Below are 23,084 nucleotides of genomic sequence, written 5' to 3'. Positions count from 1 at the left end.
TGACAGCGTTAAAAAGGGGGATCGCCGAGGCACATCAAAGCCTTTGGTGCATATGGACAGTATCTATTTTAATAAAGCTGTCAGCACAGGAGTCACACACTTGCGTTCCTATAGCGTCGCTGCCTTACCTCAAAGCATTTGCCTTCTCATGGATGAACGTTCTGAAAACATCTGCCCTTTACAGAGGAAGCTAAAATTAGACTTGCCGTCTGTAATTAAACAGCAAAAGCAGCCTGTCGGAGAAACTTTGTTTGCCATTCATGCCATTTTTCATGATTGTGTGCCAGCGTGCACATATGCATGCGTGGTTATGTAGGAGGGAGAAAGAGAGACGCAAACAAAGGAAATGACAGTAAAACGAGTGGGAGAAAGCTGAAGAAAAGGAGATGACATTTCAAATGAAAACATCAAAAGCAGAGGCTGTGGCCATTTCACATCTGCACTTGACTGCAGCTTTTAGCACCTCTACACGGGCCAGTGTCTCCTTCTCACATGTGTGCAAAGTCTAATGGAGAAACGCTCCTTAAGCACTTTGAACGTTCACATATGAGATCAGGCTCTCCCTACTGCTCTTTCAAGTCACCATCAAAGCTCACCAGGAACCATTATACTCGCTTGACACCTTTCATAGGCTCTCCACTTCCAGGTCTAATGCCAGGCCACATTTACACCTGGTTTTAGCATCTGTCTGTCTCGGAGATCTGATCAGGTGGAAGGCACTAGGACAGAGGCTTTAGGAGATGTTTAGGACCATCGCTGCATTTATAGTGTGCACTGTTACACCAGTTTGTCCTTAAAGGATTGTCTGCTTATGTGCAACATGCAATAATTGTGCCAAAAAACAGTCACAGAAGAACTGTATGTATTTAATTTAAAATTTAGTCCCTCAAACTTGCATACGGACATACATTTTGAGGTAATCAATCATTCCTCACAGCCTGTTTTATTAAGTTAGCAGCTATAAAAAAGTGAAATTTTTTTAAACTTTATTAAATACTATTAAAGTGTGAGTTTTAACCTGCATTAGCTCGCAGATTCGACAAACTATGTGATTATCCCTCTGCATGCCATAAGGTTTCCGACCCCTGGATTAATATATATTATTTATATTTTTTCACCTTACAAATTATATTTAAAATGTTCAGAATTACAATTTGAGTGAATCTAAGGCAATTATATTGTATTATATTATTAAAATATTATATTAGATTTTAAGTATATATTATATATTTAAGTTTTTAGAATTTCAGAATTCAAAATTTAACACAATTATATTGTATTATATTATTTAAAAAATTATTTGTTTTTTTATATATATGTTTTCTTTACAAATTATATTTTACTTTTACTTTGTATTATATTATAAAAGTTTTAGATTAGATTATATTTAAAAAAAACATTACAAATTATACATTTTCAGAACTACAAATTGTATATTATATTTAAGTTTTTAGAATTTCAGAATTCAAAATTTAACACAATTATATTGTATTATATCATTAAAATTTTAGATTATATTTTTATATTTTTGTCTTTTAGAAATTATATTTTACATGTACATTGTACATATTATCAAAATAAAATATTACATTAGATTTTTAAAAATTATTACAAATTATACATTTTCAGAATTAAAATGTAAGTGAAAATTTAACATACTGTATCATATATATATATATATATATATAAATACAATATAATGTATTATATATAATACATTATATTGTATTATAATATTAAAATATTAGAATAGATTTTTATATTTTAACATTTTCTTTACAAATTATATTTTACATTTTCAGAATTACAATTTGAGTGAATATTTAATATCAGTTTCATAATGTTTTAGTATTTTGAGGATGTCCTTTTGCTTTAATTACAGGAGCACTAAAGCTGTATAAGCACCACAAGTTTTTTGATGAATACTACAAATTTGCGTATTTGAACCTACAAATAGTGCAGAATCTTGCAGAACTGGACATGTTGGTTCTGCTGGACTGAGCTGGGATGAGTTGATGGCAGGGGAGGTAAACGAGTGGCATCTCCATCAGGACTAATAGCAGCCCGGTGCAGATCATTTAATGAGATGGAATTGATTTTCCTGTGCCTCCCTCATGCATCTGTACTCTAACCAATTACATAAAGAGACTCCCTGAGTGAGCTTTTGCTCTTGAAACCTCTCACAGCTACGTTCAGATGTTGAATTCAAGGTTAGGATGCCACTAGACTGGCCTTGAGATATTTTACTACACTTGGGTGCTCCCTAAAAAGGAATTCATGCATTCAAAATTCATTTGAATATTCATTCACATTCAGTCCAAATTTACCTGAGCTCCTGCTACCTGAATACTGATGTTGTTATTTTAGTAATTGTGAGTATAGATTTAAGTGTGGATTGTCATTGAGGTCACTCTGTATCACTATTGAACGTGGTTTCCATTACTGTCAGCAAGGCAGAAAATCTCTCTTAGGCCATTATAGTGTATGAGGATTAGAGGTCCTTCAAATGTTCAGTCACTCATCTAGTTGCACAGACATTGCTAAAAGCATGCTAATAGACACAGGTCGAGTCTAGAAAAAACAGTTGGGACTTTAGTAGAATATGGAGGTTTGGAGTACTTTTATCACACGGCTCTTTTACAGCAGCTCTTCTACCTTTTCAGTTTAATGATGCCTGTCTCCTCCAGGCATCATCATCATTGCTGATAGATGAAGTATATTAAGCTCTTAACATCAAAAAACCTTCCCATTGAAGATTCTGACTTCCACTCTCTCCATTCTGTCACATATTTTTTAAAGTACACTTGCCATCAGTATGAATAAGAACATTTAGCACATTTCTTGTAGATAATCTTTGCAGATACAATATATTCAGAAGTTGTCTGCATCAATATTATTATTATTATTGCAGAAAAATATCAGGAACACAGGAAAGAAAACAATGAAACAATTTGATAGTTTCTTAATAATAATAATAATAATAAAAATATGTCAAATTTTTAGGAGCACAGTAGCATATAATTGGCCTCAAAACTAACAAACATGGACTAAGGGTACGTTTACACGACAACGATGTACTAAAAACCGAAAAGTTTTCCTTTGTGTTTTTCACGTCAACGTTGTCAAAACGATCCCCGTTCACACGGATTCATGAAAATGACTAAAAACGCTGTATTATTCATGCCAGGCCAGTAGTTGGCGATGTCACTTTGTAAAGAAACACTACACACCTATAGACTGAACATGCACCGTTTTCACAAATTCGCTTTTTTTGTAGTTTACACAGAGACGATAATGAAAAACTTGCACTTTGAATCCCGTTTTCAAAAGTTTTCATTTTCCGTGTAAATGAACGGCCAAAACGCATAAAAAGTTTCCAGTTTTTAGTTGAAAATGGTGTCGTGTAAACAGCCCTTCAAAGCCTCTAAAAACTCTCGTTTTGATTTCATGGGGTCTTTAGGAGTAAATATATCTTTTTTTAAATAACTATGCTTTTTTAATCAACTTTATTATAATGTAGATTGTGGTAGTAATATGACATTTCTAAAAAGACTGATACACCTTTGAATACGGAGGGACTGTGTGAATCACAGATGGCTTGTCTCAACATTGTCAGCGGAGGGAGTGTGGAGAAAAACTGAAGGGTTTTGCGTAAGCATGAACCCGTGTGACCCATGATGCTACTTGTGTCACATAGCAGCACAGAATTTTGACAGGTCGTTGCCCACCATTGCGATTTCGGAGTTGTGCCAGACACCACCACACACTTCCTATGATGAGTGCGTCATCATACATTTACAGTTGATTCAGCTTCTCCATGCACAGGATTTGCATTATAAGTGCATGTTAAAACATATCTGCAATGTTTTGAAACAAGGTCAAGATTATTTGACATGGTTATTGTAAATTACATGAATAATGACATTCAATGAAAAGGGTAGGCAGCAGTGAGTGAGTAACAGTTAAGTACTGGTGTTAAGTGCCCAGCTCCTGCAGTGTTGTAAACCAACAGACATGGTAGATTTATGATGGTCAAGCCCTCACAATCTAAAAGCAGTCACGGTGTTGTGCTGACCTGAGCCTGCCGGCGGAGGTTTGTGATCTTCACAGTCAGGTGGGTGGAGTGATGTGATACACTATTGTCCATCCTAAATGTCAAGTCAGAAACTTTACTGCCTTTGTAGTTTGCTTTTCTGTGCTTTTTCACTGTTAATAGAGAAGGTAAAGAGTCAATGGGAGATAATTGGGAAGAGAGAGCAGGAATGAGATCACAGGGTGGAACTTAATCTGCATATCTGGAAAATAAACTCACATTTGAGGTATAAAGCCACAATTACAAGAAATAAAGTCACATTTTTGAGATATAAAGTTGCAGTTGTAAGATCTGAAGTGACAAATAAAGTGATAATTACAAGAAATAAAGTCGCAATTATGAGAAATTGTAAATTGAAATTGCAAATTGCAATTATGGAAGTCATACATTTGTGAAAGTTGTAATTATGAGATATAGTCACATTGTGTGATATAAAGCTGCAATTACAAGAAATAAAGTGATAATTACAAGAAATAAAATCGCAATTACGAGAAAGTCGCAAATGTGAGAAATAAAGTGAAAACAATGAGAAATAAAGTTAGAATTATGAGAAATAAAGTCATAAATGTGAGAATGCTACAGTTGTGAGAGATACAATCGCATCTGTGAGATTAAAAAAGTCGCAATTACGAAAAATAGAAATAAGAAATATAGTTGCAATTGTGAGATCTAAACTGACAATTACGAGAAATTAAGTGATAAGTGTAAAAAATAAAGTCGAAAAATTGTTGAGAAATAAGCAAATGTGAGAAATAAAGTGAAAACAATGAGAAATATATATTTACAATCAAAAGAAATAGTCACAAATCTAAGAAATAAATAGAAATAAGAGAGAAATAAAGTCATAAATACGAGAAATAAAGTTGCAACTGTGAGATATGAAGTCAATCCATTTTTCTTTTTCTTTTTTTGACTATGAGATGGAAATAAGATTTATAGGCAAATTAGTAGTGAAATGAACAACAAAAAAATTATTTTGTAAGATCTGAGATATCACAATTCTGGTTTGCTCTATCCAAATGAACATCTTTTCAAGGGCAGAGATTCATTTAGCTGTCCTTAACCGTATTCAAGTGCACTTACTATTCATGTCTGTTGAATCGATGACTGTAGCCCTCCATACAATTCTGTGACAGAAAGAGAGAGATATTTCTTCATAAAGAAGGCAATTAGATTCACTCTCTGCTTTTCTAAGGTTCCCTTTGTTGAGCTTTCTCTACAGTGATTGGTCACTTCCCGGTGGCCTGCCTGTCAAAAGCTATGTAGAAGGTGTGAGTGCAGTGTTGTGACGCCTGTCCTCATCTATATCACTTTGCCAACGGACAGCTTACTAATCTGACCTGCGGGTCACAGAAGAGACTTTAAGGAGCTTGGGAGGCAATCAAGAATCATTGATGAGAAGTGAACAGCTCCGTTAATGCTACATAGCTGACCCTAATGTACCCACGGGATGTAGAAGATGACGTTCAAGGAGAGATCAGAGGGCTGTAGCTCTGTGTTAGGTGAAGGGGGACAGACATGTGTAATGAGCCTGCAGGCACTCTCGTCTGTCCTGCTGTTACAGCACATGGACTTTCGTCTCGATTGGTCGTCCTTCTAGAAGAGCATCTGTCAGGCTGGCCTGCGTGCTGGAGGAAACTGAGCTTTCACTTATTTACCCCATTGCCCATGTGCGATTGGGAGTGGGGCAGTCAAATAACTTAAAAGCATATTGTATCTGCCATTATATTTTATTTTATTTTATTTTATTTTTTTATTAGTTTATTTTTACGGAGCCCAGGACATGACGTACAGGAAAACAATAGTAGGCTAAATCATGCGCACGATTTACTAATTCGTTCCCTCGATTTACTAAAACGTGCACACGATCTACTGTTTCATTCCCTTGATTTATAAATCATGCGCATGATTTATAAATCAAGGGAACGAAATAATAAATCGTATGCACATTATTATTTAATAAATCGAGGGAACAAATTTGTAAGTTGTGCGCACGATTTAGTAAATCGAGGGAACGAATTAGTAAATTGTGCATACAATTACATTTTTTTTCTTGCATGTCATGTGCGGGGCTCCGTTTATTTTATTTTTTATTTTATTTTATTTTATTTTTTATTTTATTTTATTTTATTTTATTTTATTTTATTTTATTTTATTTTATTTTATTTTATTTTATTCAATGGTTTGGAGTCGTCGAATGCTCATCCAAGGCTGCAATTATTTGGTCAAAAATACAGTAAAATCAGTAATATAGTGAAATAGTATTGCGATTTACTTTTCTATTATTTTAATAATATAAATATTGAAAAATGTAATTTATTCCTGTGATGGCATTACTCCAGACTTCAGTGTCACATGATCCTTCAGAAATCATTCTAATATGCTTATTTGCTGCTCAAGAAACACACACACACACACACATATACATATATATATATATATATATATATATATATATAAAATCTCAAGTTAACATTAAATTTGACATTTGACAGTCCTAAATATATAGTTTCCACAGACTTATTTTGTATGAGGAGCACTGAAATGTAAAGGTGTGCAATTTATTTACTGAAATGTGGCAAGTTTGTATATGTGCAAGCATGAATAATATTGTATGTTTGGTTTGGAGCGAAACTAGTGTGACTAAATGATGGCAGAATTTTCATGTTTAAGTGAACTATCCCTTTAACTCAAATCCGTCAAATCAGCACTCTTTGTAAAGTTAAGAGAAAGCCATGTGTGCGGTTTCCTCATGCAAGGCTTTCAAAGCATAGAGAAGGGGCCAAGCATCAATGCCTTAGCATTGAAGATGAAATGCATTTGCTGATGTTGTCCTACGCTAACGCTAATACAGCACTGAAGCAGAGTGATGAGTCTGAACAAATGAGTCAGTGCCTCAGAGTCGATCCGAATTAGAGATGTTCAGCAGATGAACGTATAGCTGCGGGGTTTCTCTTCCTCTCTGGAAGGAATCAGGCTGACAAGTCATTTATTTACATCGTAAGAAAAGAGAGCATCCAGTTTACCTTCCCCACCTCTTTCTCTGTCTCATATTTGTTCATCAGTCAAGGGCAGTACTTCGTTGTAAATCAGAGCGCATCTGAAAAAGCTGAACAGTCCCAATGGAACCGCATTGATGGTTTAGTAATATAGTCCAGCATGCATTTGCATTAGTAGGTCTGTCTCTGGTGGGTAATTGATTGACTTTTTTGTTAAAGCCTGTTGTATTAATTGTAGCCCTTCTGACACACTGACCTTAATGGATGTTGCTGCCGTCACCTCAGGCGTTAAAACCCTTTCCATCTGGCCCCCAATTAGCCCGGGACAGTCCACATTATGTGACATATTCTTATTATTTTAGGTGAACCATTAATGGAGATGTTGTAGCCTTAATTGTTGAAAAGTCAGGGAATAATTTATTATTGACTTAAAATAAATGCTGTTATTGTGTGTGATAGTGTTGGTATTTTTAACTAAAACTGTAACTATTAAAAATCACTTTTGTTGATTTGAAATAAAGCTGAAATAAAATATAAATCAGATGGTAAATCTAAATTTGAAAAGCTTAAATGAAAATTTGAAATCACTTTGGCGACTAACTGAAAAAAAAAGTTTAAGTTTAGTAAAAAAAATTACTAAAACTAAAACTGAAAAATAATTAAATTAAAGCTAAGTAAAAATTTAAAAAATGAAAACTAACAAAAATGACAAAATCGAATAACAAAACTTAACACTGGCTACCTTCCTATCTTTTTCATAAACACTTTTTGTTATACTAGTTGAAACTTTCTTCACATTCTGATAAGTCAATAATGGAAGTGGTCTAAATATATATAAAAAATGTACATCTGTCCTCTGTGGAAGTCTCAGGACCAAAAAATGTTCGTCCAATTATTGCATGCGGTCCGAATGCAATGATTGGATGTCTTACCTGCCTGTCAACATATGCATTTCCATACCTTCCCTGCCACCTTTTACAGTTCTTCCTGAACCAAAACAAGCTTATGCTGTGTCCACACCATGTCGTAATTACCGTAATTAAGAGATGACAACCTGTGACATTCGTACTTGGAGCTGTTCACGTCTTCGTACTTGGATTTATGCGTTTCTATGTCAACACTATCAATGCCCAAATTAATCTGCAGCAGTCAGGTGGTACATGTCAGAGATGTTTGTTGGTTACGTTCATTATTATTGTAATGTTATGTGCTTTGAGACATGAGGTAATTTAACGCCGTCTCTCGTGACACTTTGCAGACTTTGCTCTGGCTGTGTGCGTTCATGTGTTTTGGAGGAGGCGTGGCTTTGGAGACGCACTGCGAAATTGCCTACCCTAAATTAAAATGACTGAAATTATAATAAAAGCTAATTCAAAATATTATTAAATACTATAATAGTATATAAATAATGCTAAAATAAGGCTGGTATGTGGCACATTCATAAGCACCGTTTAATGGCCTCTATATACTGTCTGTGGGCAGTCACAGGCTGTAGAGGAGCCGTATTAACACATCTCTCGGGACCGCTTCCACAGATGGGCCTTTTGGATTCTTTTTATGTAAATAACAGTGCTGTACAGTAGGACACAATGACACACACACACCTCCCCCTGCGCCCGTCACTGCTATCTGCAGTCACTTCCATTATTTACGATGTGAATATTTCATGGTGACATCAGTGTTCTGGACGGCCCATGCTGCCAGAGGGGCCCCGCTAATGAGGCACGACGCCCCTCTCAGCTGGTCGCCTCACAGCCGGGATAAATCTCATGTCTTCCTTTTTCTTCTTTATGTCCCACCACAGTGTCTTTCTCTTGGCTGCTTTCAGCGTTGTTGTAAGCAGTTCACAACTAGGGTACATAATTAACCTTCATCCTTAAAAAAAGGGGCGAAGAGCCCAGATTAGGGCACTCCTCCAGCCAGACAGAAAGGCAATGTTTAGTGGTGCTTGCCAAGGTATGACTCACTATTACTGGTGCGCATACTTAAAATAAGGGATTTGAACGAACCCATAATCCTAAGTATTAGGCTTCAGTGTGTAAATCATCTTGCACCATTGTTCTACGGACATGAATAGCGCTCATTTTTTGTCCCATCTATTAATTTATTTAAATATACTTTCAAAACTTTTTATTTTATTTTTTTATTATTATTATTTCTGTATTAAAATTGATTCTGGTATACGTTTTGAGGCATAAAATAAAAAATGTCAGGATGATTCACCTATCCTGATTTCATAATGGAAAAAAAAAAATAAGAAAGAATAACATTTTTGAAAATGACTTTTGACAATCTTTTATTATTGTGTCTTAGAAAAAAATATTAAAACAAAAATGCTTACTACTTTTTGAAATACGTGTCTGTCATATCAAAGTCATGTGGTGTGACCAGTCAGTGTTACTTTAGTATTATTAACATACTATTATAGTATTATTTTATTAATTATTATTTTTCACATTTTTTAAAATATTTTTCATTTATTAACAGTTTTAGTAATCTTATGTGCTTTTGTCATTTTTATTTTTGTTTTTTATATTTTTATAAAGCTTTGTTTTATATTAGTTTTAGTAATTTAAGCACTTCAACTTACTTTCAGTGAATTGCCAAAGAAACATGTTTAATTTCCATATTTTCATCTGATATATTTATAGCTGTTTAATGAAAAAACATAAAACAGGAAATGACATCACAAAGAGACCCCTGCAGACAGTCATGACTGTGTCAAGGTCAATAATCTCTTAAAATATCAGATAATTTGACCTTTTTATGACAAGGTTAGTTCAGGTTGTGAAATGTCATGTGGTGCGACTCCCCAAAAACGTAAAATATTTATGAATTAATAAATCATGATATTTGTAAAGGAAAAAAAAACATTGGAAAAACATATTTTTATAAAAAAATGTATTTTTTTGAGAAGATGTATTCAAAGAAAATTTTATTACTTTTTACATTATGGTTCACCACTGTTTTTTTCGTAAAATCTAGTCTCTCCTCACAATTTAATTTCAGCTGTTTTACGCTGAATCTGCTGTATATAACAACCCTGAACTGAATCAATTATTTGTATCTGATTTGATCAGTGAAGTTGAAAATATATCCTTCTTTTCTTCTGCTTGCAGTGAGGGGGTCTTCAAGTGCCCGGAGGACCAGCTCCCACTGGATTACGCCAAGGTAGTAATGCACTCAGCACTAATCTCTCATGCATTCTGCTGTAGAACAGATTACAGTTCAATTTCTTACAGTCGTTTACATCCCTGCACTATACAGTGGAGTTACAGGGGCCTCGTTCTGTACAACTTTCCGTGAGTGGCTCTGCAAGAGTGTACGAAATGCTAATGTGTCAACAAAGGCAGGCTATGTTTGTGAGTCACTGACTGCCCCAGGCGCTCGCCCCTCATCCACGCTTCTCAAACCACCCGAGTAATCACACTAATGAACTACCACAGGCCACTCATTTCCCTGGGAATGTGGAAAGGAAGGAAGGAAGGAAGAAATGGACATGACACATAGATTGGTTTGGAATATGACAGAATGTATTTTATGCTGCTTTAATGCTGCAAAGTGTGTGTGTGTGTATATATATATATATATATATATATATATATATATAAGTCTCGACTCACCATTGTTTTCACAATTTTTTTTTAAATTCTTTTTATCTAATTTATACTGGAAATCATTTAGTCTCAGCCTCAGACCATTGGCTGAACGTCTGATGCAAATGGCACACTTATCTGGAAACACTTTAGGAGTTTCAAAGTCGTCATCTGGTTGGCTGATCTGGTTAGTCGTCTGGGAGACGTGTGTCGCATTCTTTATAGGTCTACCTGGAAACAAATGCCGTGACGCCCTGTCAGGGTTGTAAAAGTCATGTTTACAACCCTGACAATGAGCGCTTACCAGGATCAAATAAACGCTGGATTTTCAAGTTCGCGGCTCCATTGTTGCAGTAAACTTGCACAACGTTCTTGAATGAATAATTTATTTGATGCACTCCGGTCTGTTATTGTAGGGACATCGACTTTCATTTTCACACCCTAAACCTGACGCGGAACAAAACTGTGATTGGTTGCGTTACATGTCAGTCAAATGTCTTCTTGGGCAGTCCTTGGACAATGAAAGCTGCGATAGAGTCTAGAACTTCTGCCATCAGTCTGAATGTCTGGCTACGCAAGACTAAGAATCATTTAGCATGATTAATGGGACATAAAATGTGCATAAAATCAAAAATAAAATAAAGAAATATAGCATGATCATATACTGTAACACTAGCCAAAGAATGAGATGGATGATGCATTAAATGTGTTTAAAAAAAATTAATTAAATCATTTATAAAAGAGCATTTAAAAAGTGATTAAGGGTTAATCTCTTCATGAAGGTGTTAAATATTAATACAGTAGCCTCTGCTGTAAAGCACTTGCTTTTGCAAAATATTTCAGTATTTTGAAGTTTAGCTAATTACACCATGCCACATTAAAGAAGGAATTTCACCAAAACTTTAATTAAAGTATTGGCTAATTATTCATTTTATCCTTTAGTTAATTAATCCAGTTGAGCTGGGAAAAATGCCACAAGAGTCGGCGTTCTTTAAAGAGTCATTTTGCTCATGCGGTGCCCCAGAGAGTGAGATTACGAAACCTCAGAGTTCTCCGCAGATGATCAACATACTGTACCTTGAATTTAACAACAGTGATTTTAAAGCTACTCTAAATCAGAGATTTTCATTTGATGGGTTGAGACCTAAAAATTGCCTGCAATACAAATAACTATACAATAGTACACAAAATGCTTCCCGAAACTGATGTCAAAAACTGCGTTCATTCAGTCTCTATGATTTGTATTTGGCATAAATTCATCTCCCACTTATCCAAATTTCAGCCCTATTACTGTGTTTTTTAAGCAAACTCTTCTAACATCTGAGTCATCTTCTCATGCAGTGCGTTTGACACGCTTCTGGAAGGGCACATGCACGAAGTTAAACCTGTTCTGTGTTGGAAAGAGCTTTAGCGCACTAATCCGTTGAAACTGTGATTTGCATGAAGTCAGGGGGATAACTCTACTCATCCTGGAAAGCCTGGATTGCTGCAGGAGGGGTGTCTGATGCACATGAGGCCTGAACACACACAATTATTGCACAAGCAGTAATTTTTAAAGACCTGACAGCCACCCAGTCGCCCACAGATTACCCATCCACCTCCGCAGGGCTGTTGTTCTGTGCCTGTCTTTGCCTGTTTGAGGTTGGGTTCACGCCACGTCTCATGTCTCATTGGGTACACCTACTCTGTCAAAACTATAAAGTGAATAAATACATTAGTGATGAAAGTTTGGAATCAGTGCAATTTGTAATTTTGAAAGAATTTAATACTTTTATTCAGCAAAGATGCATTAATTGATCAGAAGCGACACTAAAGACATTTATAACGTTACAAAAGATTTCTGTTTCAAATAAATGCTGTTCTTTTGATCTGTCTGTTCATCAATAGTAATAGACTCCTGAAAATGTATCCCAGTTTCAACAAAAATATTAAGCAGCACAACTGTTTTCAACATTGATAATAATAAGAAATGTTTCTTGAGCATCAAATCAGCATATTAGAATGATTTCTGAAGGATCATATGACTTCAGACTGGAGTAATGGTGCTAAAAATTCAGCTTTGCCATCACAGAAATAAATTACATTTTAAAATACATAAAAATAGAAAACTTTTTTTCAACGTAATAATATTTTTATGTAATAATATTTTTCACAGTATTACTGTTTTTACTGTTATTTTGCTCAAATAAATGCAGCCTTGGTGAGAATATATTTCAAAAACATCTTCAAAAATCTTACCGACTCCAATGCATGGTAGTGTAATTGATAGCAGTGCATTCAATATCGCCCCTTCTGAGAAAATCGGCGCAAAATAAAATTGAACAATATTTTATTTGCAGTTTGGTGTTTCCGTGCAGAATTTATATGCAATATCCTAGAATTTGCATACAAATAAATTATTGATAATGCTTAACAGTGACAAAGTGCCCTGAACTTAACCAACTTATGCAAATTAGCAGAAATACAGTTCAACAACAACCAATGGGAGTGCAGACACTTATCCGCTACCTGATATACTTTGATAAAGCAGTTGAGGACACAAACTTGCAACTAACCAGTTTTATACAGAAGGTTATTTTTAATCTACAAATCTTCCAAAAATTCTCAGTCGTTATGTATATGACAGGATGGCACAGTGGCGAGAGTTTATCTTCGTATGCCAGAAAATCTGTCAATGAAATTGAATTTGTGTGTGTGTGGTTGGGAGGGTGAGAAGGGGGTTGTATGGGAAGACATGGGTGGCGAACGGCCACGTCTACAGTGCTGCCTCACGTGCTGTTGTAACACAGCAGATCTGTGTGTGTGTGTGTGTGTGTGTGTGTGTGTGTGTGTGTGTATGTAAATCCTGCTGGCAGTGGATTTGGGCTGATTGGATGGAGTACCGTCTCATCCTTCATCGACTTTATGGCTGAAGGGAAGATGCAATAGCCGCTGGATGCGACGTACACACACAGACGCACGTGTACACACTCGTTTCACGGGGCTCTAGTTGAGGCCATCCATCTCAGTGAAACTGAATTTGATCGTGCAGCAGTGTATTTGTGTTTTTGACAAAACATTATTTTTTTCCCTGTCTCTAAAAAATCAATTTTACGCTTTGCATTTTTTCGTGGTGTTGCATCATCGTTATTTATGTAGAATAGCAATATAAAAATGTACAACTGAGCATGAATGACTACAAAAGTGGATTTTAAACGTGTAATATTTTTTACTAAAGAATTTTTAAACTTAAATTTAGAAATCTTTAGAAATTAGGCTCATTAAAGATGATTATATATGAAATTTCACTTAAAAGAGATGTTTGTGTACATTTTCTGTTGATTATGGCCACAGTAACTGACCAATTCAGGTATTTGGATTGCAATCTTGTGAGTATATTTAATTTTGTTACCTAATTTGAATAATTTAATTACTAAATGAAGCTCTAAAACAACGGGAACAATTCATTATTAGTGAATTTACAGTATCAGTATTGACTCAAATTGTGTCGGAATTACAAAAACTGGTTGTGAATTTAATTTATTCAAAAAAAAAAAATAATAATTGAAGAAAATTGCAAAAGAATATTTCCAAGTGAACAATATTGCAACTTCCTGGAAAACTGATGCAAAATAGAAGTGAAAATCTAAGTTTAAAGGGCAAACTTATTTACCTCAATCAAATTTTATTTAGAATATTTATATTATTATTGCATATTTTTAATTATTATTTATTTGCATTTTGGTTTCCTTGCAGAGTTTCTGATATCCCAAAATCTGCATAACAATATGTAGATTTGGAAAGTATTGACAAGTTGTCACAAATCGGTGTGGCTTTCCAAACACACGATATAAAAGATACAAAGTAACAGTCTTTAATTTTACAAGATGAACACTCAGAATGATAACACAGGCTTTCCACACATTAACAAAGACAACACCGAACAATGAAAAGAAAGAACAGAGGGTTTAAATACACACAGGGATAATTAACAGAACAAGAAACAGGTGTGTAAGTCAATCAGAAACCATGAAGATTAACTAGTAACAAGAACTCAGGCAAACAGTGACAGGGAACAATGAAAACGAAAACAAAATACAACGAACCTTAACATAACCCTGACACAAGTGTCAGTAATGACTCAAATTATCTGTCAGAATCGCAAGATACCACTGAAAATGTGATAAAGATTGTGAAATGTTATGAAAAACTACCCACGTTAGCCAAGTTACATAATACATAGTTACTGTGTTTTATGGTCAGTCATTGCTGTCATTTCCGTGTACTCAAGTACTCACACCCATCCTTATGAATGACGTGATTTTAACTAATTAGATCAACAGACAATCCCCTTTTAGTGTGGGAGAAGCCACAGGCGTATACTGTGCCATAGTTAATAAGTGAACGTTTAAATCCAGACCTCTGTCCTGTCCTTGAGTGGTTAATATATGAGTGTGTTTTAAGAGAGGAGACAGCGTTGATTAATGTGTCCTTGGTGTAATGGTGTGTTATAGATCTATCCTGACCCTGAGCTGGAGCAGCAGATACTGGCGCTGGCCATCCGCTGTATTCACAGTGAAGAGGGCTGCCGCTGGACCGGCCAGATGAAACAGCTACAGGTAATGATGCTTTTCTCTTTTTATGACACATTCTCTTTATCCGGCTGTTTTTTTTTTTTTGATGCTTTGTTAAAATAGTAGTCTCCTAACATAGCATCTGCTTGCTATGGAGGTATTGTTTGCTAGCTAGCATTGACTTATTTGAATGTGTTTTTGTGTTAAAGGGATATTTCACCCTAAATAAAAAATTATGTCACCATGAATGTACATTACAAAGCATACTTGTCTGTATCTTTCCCAGAGCCACTTCTCGACCTGCGCCTTCAATGTGATCCCCTGCCCCAACCGCTGCTCCGTCAAGCTAACGCGCAGAGACCTGCCCGAACACCTGCAGCACGACTGCCCCAAACGCAAGGTCAAGTGCGAGTTCTGCGGGAGCGAGTTCACAGGAGAGGCCTATGAGGTATCGTGGTCAAATCACGTCCAAGACAGATTGTTATAGAGTGCTGCAGATCTGTTGTGGAGTACCTGGAAACAAGCATTGTAGCACTTCTGGTTCCATCATTCCGAAGTCAGTGTTTTTGGTTAAATGCCTGAAAAATCCCACATAGCACAGGTACGTCTCTAAGATGTCTGATAAAGAGCGCTTAATCTGGAAAACATCTGTTGTGTAGAAACATCTGATAAACGTTTTAGAAAAAGCAGACATTCTAAATCATAAACATCTTAAAAATGTTTTTTAAATGTCTATTTAACATCTGACAGAAACATCTTAGAGACATATTGCAGATAAGCAAACACTCTAAAAATACATCTTGCAGATGTACAGCAGGACATCAAATAAACGTCTCCGTGATGTACGTGTGCTGTGGTTAACACAAGCGAAATATATCTTTATGTTTTATACTATGACAAAATACATTAGTAATACCTCACACTGAACTTTTGATGTCTTGAAAAAGACACATGCTAACTTCCTATCAAGTGGCTAAATGGGAATACAGAGGATGTCACAACTGACGTTGCTGTGTTTATACTCACGCTCTATTCTAATTCAAATTTCCAACTTTAGATTAAGATTGACAGAGACTTTACCTCTGCCAGTTGCATTTAGACTTGATCATTTGCGAAGATTATCTTGATGAAAAAAATCATAAACTTTTGTTGGTCACAGAGCTCATTTTCTACGACAATCCAAATGTCAATGGTCCCCATCGATCCCAGAGCTCGGGATTGATAGGGACCAAAATTGATGATTCTATGGCATCACTGCGAAAACCCCATTTGAAATCTTTTTTTTTAAGAGTATAGTGTCAAGAACTTTTTAATAATCTGAAGAATTCCACTATAAACAACCTTTTGTGCAATGGAAATGTTCTATAGATGTTAAAGGTTCATTGATGGACCATCTATAGGCCCCCTCTACACTGTAAAGACTGTGTCGGGATGGGTGTTGATGGTTCAGCCGACAAAAAAAAGAGTGCCACGACAGCGACAAACCAGATCATTTCATTTATGCAGAACCTAAACTAACCTAAATCTTCAACACTGGTTTTCTTTGCAAGCACTGGTATTATCTTCAGAAAATGCAAATCTAGTTTCTTTTCTTCCTCTCACATCTCCATCTCCTTTTATGTCCCTCAGAACCACCAGGGCATCTGTCCGCAAGAGAGCGTGTACTGCGAGAACAAGTGTGGCGCAAGAATGATGAGGAGACTATTATCCCAGCACACCATGACAGAATGCCCCAAACGCACGCAGCCCTGCAAGTACTGCGGAAAAGAGTTTGTCTACGACACCATCCAGGTGAGTGACACGACACAGCAAACTTCTACACCCAAATCATACAGTGCTTTGACGTGGCTTCAGCTGTGGTCTTGCATCTGTACGACAGAAAAAATGGATACAAATAGTGTTTGCTTGTTGACTTTTTTGTGCGCACATCCAATGCTGGGTGCTAATGGAACAGTAGCCGCTCAGTGGTGAATTAAAGGGGTTTTGAGTCTCCACAGGGTGGGATGGCAGTGGGCCTGTGACTACATAAATGCTGGCTTTCATTCTAGATTCTAGGTTTGGTGCCAACCACAGCTTGGACTGGCCTTGTTTCTTTTCATAACACCTGCGTTCACACACATAGAGATATACATCCTGAAAACACTGTGAGATTCAGCAGCCCGGCTAACACACACACTAGCTCTGTTCCAAAACACTGCCTCGCCACATCTGTCATGGAACTTCAAAAGTGACCAAAATGGAGTGCTCTACATAAACAGCAAATCACACAAATAGCGCTCTGCATGAAAGACTAGATTTGTAGGTGATTTCAATAAATTTTGATGTTAGCATGTTGCTAAGCTAACAAAATGATAGCCTGCTAAGCATAAAATTACACCGAAGCACACTAATTACACTGAATAGGGCTGCACGATTAACTTAAATAAAACCAAAATCACTATATGCCTATAAATATAAATAAATAAATAAATAAATATTGTACAACCCTACAAATAAGCACAGCAAACCTGAAGCTTTTTTTTTTCAAACCACATTTTAGCAATGACAATTTTTGTCAGAAATCACAATTTGATACTTTTCAGTATTGAAGGAAAAATATGTATATTTTTGTTTACATTCATCTTTCTTTCTTCTTTTTTCTGTTTACATTTCTCCCATGTTGTCCACCATCTTGGATTTCACTGAGCACAGGGCATTTAAATGGATACATTTAATGCTGCCTCAGAATTTGGTTAAAACGAGGGTTAAAATTTGGTTAAGAGGCAGCGTAATTAAGTCACCTACCTTTTTGCACAGCACTTTGTGTTGTGAATGCCTATGATGCCTTAAAATACTGCCTCTGTAGGCATCCGTAGGTTTTGGAACAAAAAAACTGATCTTTTAATTTCCTTATACAGAGGAGGATTCACATTTCGTGTCTGTGTTTTTTTTTTTATGCATTATTTCTTACTTTATGACTAACATTTGGACTACACTTCAATCCAAAGCCTAAACATTTATCAGTATGCGAACTGAACCAATGACTTTGTCATTCCTAGTGTCACGCTACAGGAACACGAGTGCAGCGACTCTTATAGATGATCTCATGATGATTTCATGAATCCATGCATATTTTAGTTCTCACGCCTCAGTAGTCAAGCTGTTATTGCTCAAGAAATCACAGCACAACCTACAGATTCACGTCAATGCTGACTGTTGCCTTTCATCCCCCAGAACCACCAGTACCACTGCCCTCGCTTTCCTGTGCAGTGTCCTAATCAATGCGGCACCCCAAACATTGCACGTGAGGATCTGGCGAACCACGTGAAGGAGAGCTGTGGCAGCGCGCTGGTCCTTTGCCCCTTCAAGGAGGCCGGCTGCAAACACAGAGTGAGTCCTACGCTGTAACTTCACTGCATTCATGCCTTATGCAGTTTTCCTTCCTCCACACCTGTAAAAAAAAAATGTCTGTGTCAGTAAAAAATTTCTTTGAAGCTTATAGTCGAAGACTGTTTTTAAAGATGGGCTGTCTTCTGTGAGATACAATATTTTCTAGTTTTTGAGATCAAGGGAGTTTGGGGAAATAAGTTTTTAATGCACTTTGCAGGCATCACTGTCAACAACTTTACTGTGGCATGTTTCTGGTCTCCTGTCTTTACTTGCAGTATAAAGACATGAGAGTATGGAGGACTAGCGGTGCTAGTTAAAAGGAAAAAAAAAAAAAGAAATTTAAAAGAAACAATCAATTTATTAATTGAAAAAATATAACTTTAGAAAATATAAATGTTATTTTTCAAATGAAAAAATAGACATTTAAAACTTATTTAATTCATCATGTGTGAAAATTTTGTTAAACGTACCAGTAAAATAATAAATCATTTACATGTTTATTTTTTATTAATACGCTGAAAAATATAAGTAAATGTAACAGTGAAATAATTAAATAATCACTTTTCAAATTGACAAATAAATAGGCATATTTCAATTGTTTATATAATTAAAGTTTAAGTACTTGAATTAGTTCAAATGTAACAGTAAAATAATTTATTAATAAATCACTTTTCAAATTGACAAATTTGTAAATACTTAATATTCTTAAATGTTGCATTTAAAATGATTAGTTAATTATAATGATTTAAGTAATTAATTAAACAGTAATTAAATAAATGGTTTTAAATATGTCTGTTTATTTATCAGTTTAAAAAAGTTATTTATTTATTTACATTTATGTTCATTAATACATTGAAAATTGTAGCTAAATGTAGCAGTAAAATAATTAATGAATTACTTTTCAAATGGACAAATAAGTAGACACATTACAACTGTTACAACTGTTCATGTTTCAAAATTTAGTTAGATGTAACAGTAAAATAATTAATCACATTTTAAATGGACAAATAAGTAGATATTTTAAACTGTTCATTTAATTAATCAGAAAGTCATTTGTAAATGTTTTATATTTTTAAATGTTGCATCAATTATCAATTTATTTTTTATTAAGCTATTTAAAAAAAAAAAAACATTATTTAAACAGTTTTAAATGTCATTTTATTTGTCAGCTTGAAAACCTTATTTTTTTTATTTATTTACATTTATATTTTTAAATTAATACACTGATACATCGATTCATTGATGCATTGATTCATGTCAAATTAAATATGATGTCTGTAATGATGATCAAGGTCTAATTTCAGATCAAAACAAGATGAGCACATTTTAGTCAGCACTCAGTTTTACATTATGCTAATGTAAATGTTCTGTGCTCTGGTTTATAGTGCCCAAAGATGGCAATCGGACGACACCTGGAGGAGAGCACAAAATCCCACCTAACCATGATGTGTAGTCTGGTGGGGCGGCAGCGGCAGGAAATCATGGAGCTGAGACGTGAAATGGAGGAGCTGTCAGTGAGTCACGACGGCGTTCTCATCTGGAAACTGACCGACTACTCACGCAAGCTGCAGGAGGCCAAACTCCGCAACAACCACGAGTTTTTCAGCCCGCCCTTCTACACGCATCGCTACGGCTACAAGCTGCAGGTGTCCGCATTCCTGAACGGCAACGGCAGCGGAGAGGGCTCGCATCTGTCCATCTACATCCGCGTGCTGCCCGGCGAGTACGACAACCTGCTGGAATGGCCCTTCTCCTACAAGGTGACCTTCTCCATTTTGGACCAGAGCGACCCGTCGCTGTCCAAACCTCAGCATATCACGGAGACCTTCAACCCTGATCCCAACTGGAAGAACTTCCAGAAACCGTGCAGCAGCCGGAACTCGCTGGACGAGAGCACGCTGGGTTTCGGCTACCCCAAGTTCATCTCGCACGAGGAGATCAAGAAGAGGAACTACATCCGTGACAACTCCATCTTCCTCAAAGCTTCCATAGAGATCCCACAGAAAATAATGGCCTGAGGACGTTTATTGGGACTTAAGTGATGTTTTGTCTTGACGTACATCTTTATGGACCCTTCTTCCTCTCAGAAACTCTACCGAAAGACTCAGAGCTCGTCTATCTGGTTATTTGGCTGGTTTTGAGGTATCTACACGTAGAAGTGTTTCGCAAAATCATCACTTTAAAATGTTTTGGATTTGCTTTCTAACACTCTCTTCCTCAATTTACAGCAACGCCTTTGGACATTCAGTAGTGCCTAGAACATTTATTTTAATTTAAATGTTATTTTTAAAGAGTGATTTATGTTATTTCTCTCACAAATGTTTGAAGATTGATTGAAGCGGACTGTGAAAGGCTATTCGTAACCTTTGCACTTTGCGAATGTTCTTCGGAGGCGAGGCAACGGAGCTCTGCGACACGATGGCAGGCATTCAGCGTACACACACTAACCTTCTTTTTACCCTTTTGTGTACACGTTCTCGCCCAGCACCGGTCCTTGATAAGAAACTCAAAGGAAACTCAAAAGAACGTTCATTTCCTGTTTAACTCGTTTTAAGTAAACTAACAGCTGTGAACTAAATGTAGCTTAACTCGCTCTAGAGGTTCGAGACTTCAAAACACAACGGTGCATTGTAGTATTTGATGATACGTTATGTTTTTCAATGCTAGATTACATTTGGGACCGATTCTGAGGTGCTAAAGCATGGTGGCAAGCTTTTTTCGTTATTGTACAGTGGAAAACGACACATTTTTCAAGCTCAAGCACTCCGGTTTGGATTGAAAGCCATGCGAGAGATTGTTTACATTCAGTCTGTGGGTGTTTGTGAGGGTTGCATTCACAGGTCACATGATCTATGACACGGACCAGTTTTTTGTACTGTATACCTGTATTCTTAACCAGCGTGTGAGGGCTTGTTATGTTGTGGCGGACAGACGAGCAAAAGGAACCAAATTTTTTTTAATATGTGAAAAAAATAAATAAATGTGAGCAACCTGTTGCGTTTGTGTCATAAACAGAGGGGGATTCTGAATGTGAACTCTGGACTCATGCTCAGTTGACTCTTTCTGTTCTTTGTCTTACTCTGTCGGTTGCTGGCAGATGATGAATAGAAAGGTGCGGGCACTCGCAACGGCCGCCCCAAAGCGCGTCGAGTGCGAGGGCGTCATATTCGAGTGGCGCTGGTAGCCATGGTTACCCGTGCCCATCAAAGCAGCATGTGAACGAGAGGAGAGTTCTTCCATGTGCCTGAGGAAGATGAGCCTTGTGCAATATGGCTGCCATTGCTCCATACAGGACTTTGTCAATACTTATTATATATATTATATGTGAATACTAATAAAAAAAAAAACATGCAAAAGCACATTCTTCTTCACATTTAATCTCGCTACGATACCAGCTAATATTTTGCAATGATTTTGAAAAAACCCGAAAAAACAAAAACAAAATACATTTTTGCTAAGATTCTGTATTTTACAAAGTACTTCAGATGTTTTCTACAACTCTTTTTGATGATGAGTTTCGGGGGCTGTACGTTGACGTTTTATGGACCCTTTTTATGTTTCACATCTGTGGCATTTGCTCGGTCGTTTTGTTTTGTCTGGTTTGGATTTTGCATATTATGTCTGTATTATTTCCTCTTGAGAAGTATTTATTTTAAAGCGCCATGACATAAGCTTGAAAGGAAATGGTGCAGATGTTTTTATATGTTGATTTGATGATTGCTTGTCAGATATCACTTGAAATAAAACAATGTCTACAAGGTCTGCTCTGATCAGGTGTCGTCTCTTAAATGTTGCTGGACAAAATCCTCTGAGCTCTCAGTTTCTCTAACGTGACAGTCGGCATCTCAAAGTTTACATGGCCCACAGTTGCAAATGTCACAAGACCAGAAACAACCCACAGTTGACCAGAAAAAGAACAGTATATTCTCCAATTTAGTCTCAACTAACTTTCAAAACTTTCCATTGGTCTTGTTCAGACTCAGTCCAAATCCAATTTCTGTGCATATTGGAATCCAATCATATTTAGCAAGTGTGAACGGAAAAAAATCAGTTTACAAATCCATTTTGAGCTACATTCCTATGTGGTTTGAAATCCTATTCAAATCGGATTTCTGGAAATCTGTCCACTCTAATTGGATTTTGCGTGGTTTATGGCTACCCTGACAGCAATATAGTGTCGGCCCAGATTCGGCCCACATCTGGTCCGCATGTAATCCACATGTATCAGATGTGGGCCGGATCTGGGCCACACTATGTTGCTGTCTGGGTATGTTCACACTGTGAGTCCAAATCTGATTATTTGTGTATCTGATTGGAATCTGATCTAAAATTATTGACTGTCCACATTGTGTATCGCAACTGTTCAGATCCCATTTTTTACGCCAACAACAAGAACCACAACATGGATGTTTGCAATACAGATTTTGTCTCATTTACAACATGATAATGTGTAGCTGCTGAAATGGACTACTGC

General features: G+C 36.3%; 1 protein-coding gene across 1 annotated transcript in view; it reads left to right on the top strand.

The window, feature by feature from the left end:
• traf4a (tnf receptor-associated factor 4a) overlaps nt 1–22,372 on the top strand; it is a 42,715-nt gene extending 20,343 nt beyond the window's left edge. Inside the window, exons 2-7 of the mRNA XM_051861196.1 lie at nt 10,212–10,263; nt 15,182–15,286; nt 15,528–15,689; nt 16,871–17,032; nt 18,455–18,610; nt 19,996–22,372. Coding sequence (XP_051717156.1) covers nt 10,212–10,263; nt 15,182–15,286; nt 15,528–15,689; nt 16,871–17,032; nt 18,455–18,610; nt 19,996–20,628 — 1,270 coding nt within the window. The 3' untranslated portion in view covers nt 20,629–22,372. The remainder of the gene's footprint in view (nt 1–10,211; nt 10,264–15,181; nt 15,287–15,527; nt 15,690–16,870; nt 17,033–18,454; nt 18,611–19,995) is intronic.
• The last annotated feature ends 712 nt before the right edge of the window (nt 22,373–23,084 follow it).

Source organism: Ctenopharyngodon idella, chromosome 15 (genome assembly GCF_019924925.1).
Source record: "Ctenopharyngodon idella isolate HZGC_01 chromosome 15, HZGC01, whole genome shotgun sequence".
Classification (NCBI taxonomy): domain Eukaryota; kingdom Metazoa; phylum Chordata; class Actinopteri; order Cypriniformes; family Xenocyprididae; genus Ctenopharyngodon; species Ctenopharyngodon idella.
This window is presented reverse-complemented; position numbering and strand designations above follow the sequence as displayed.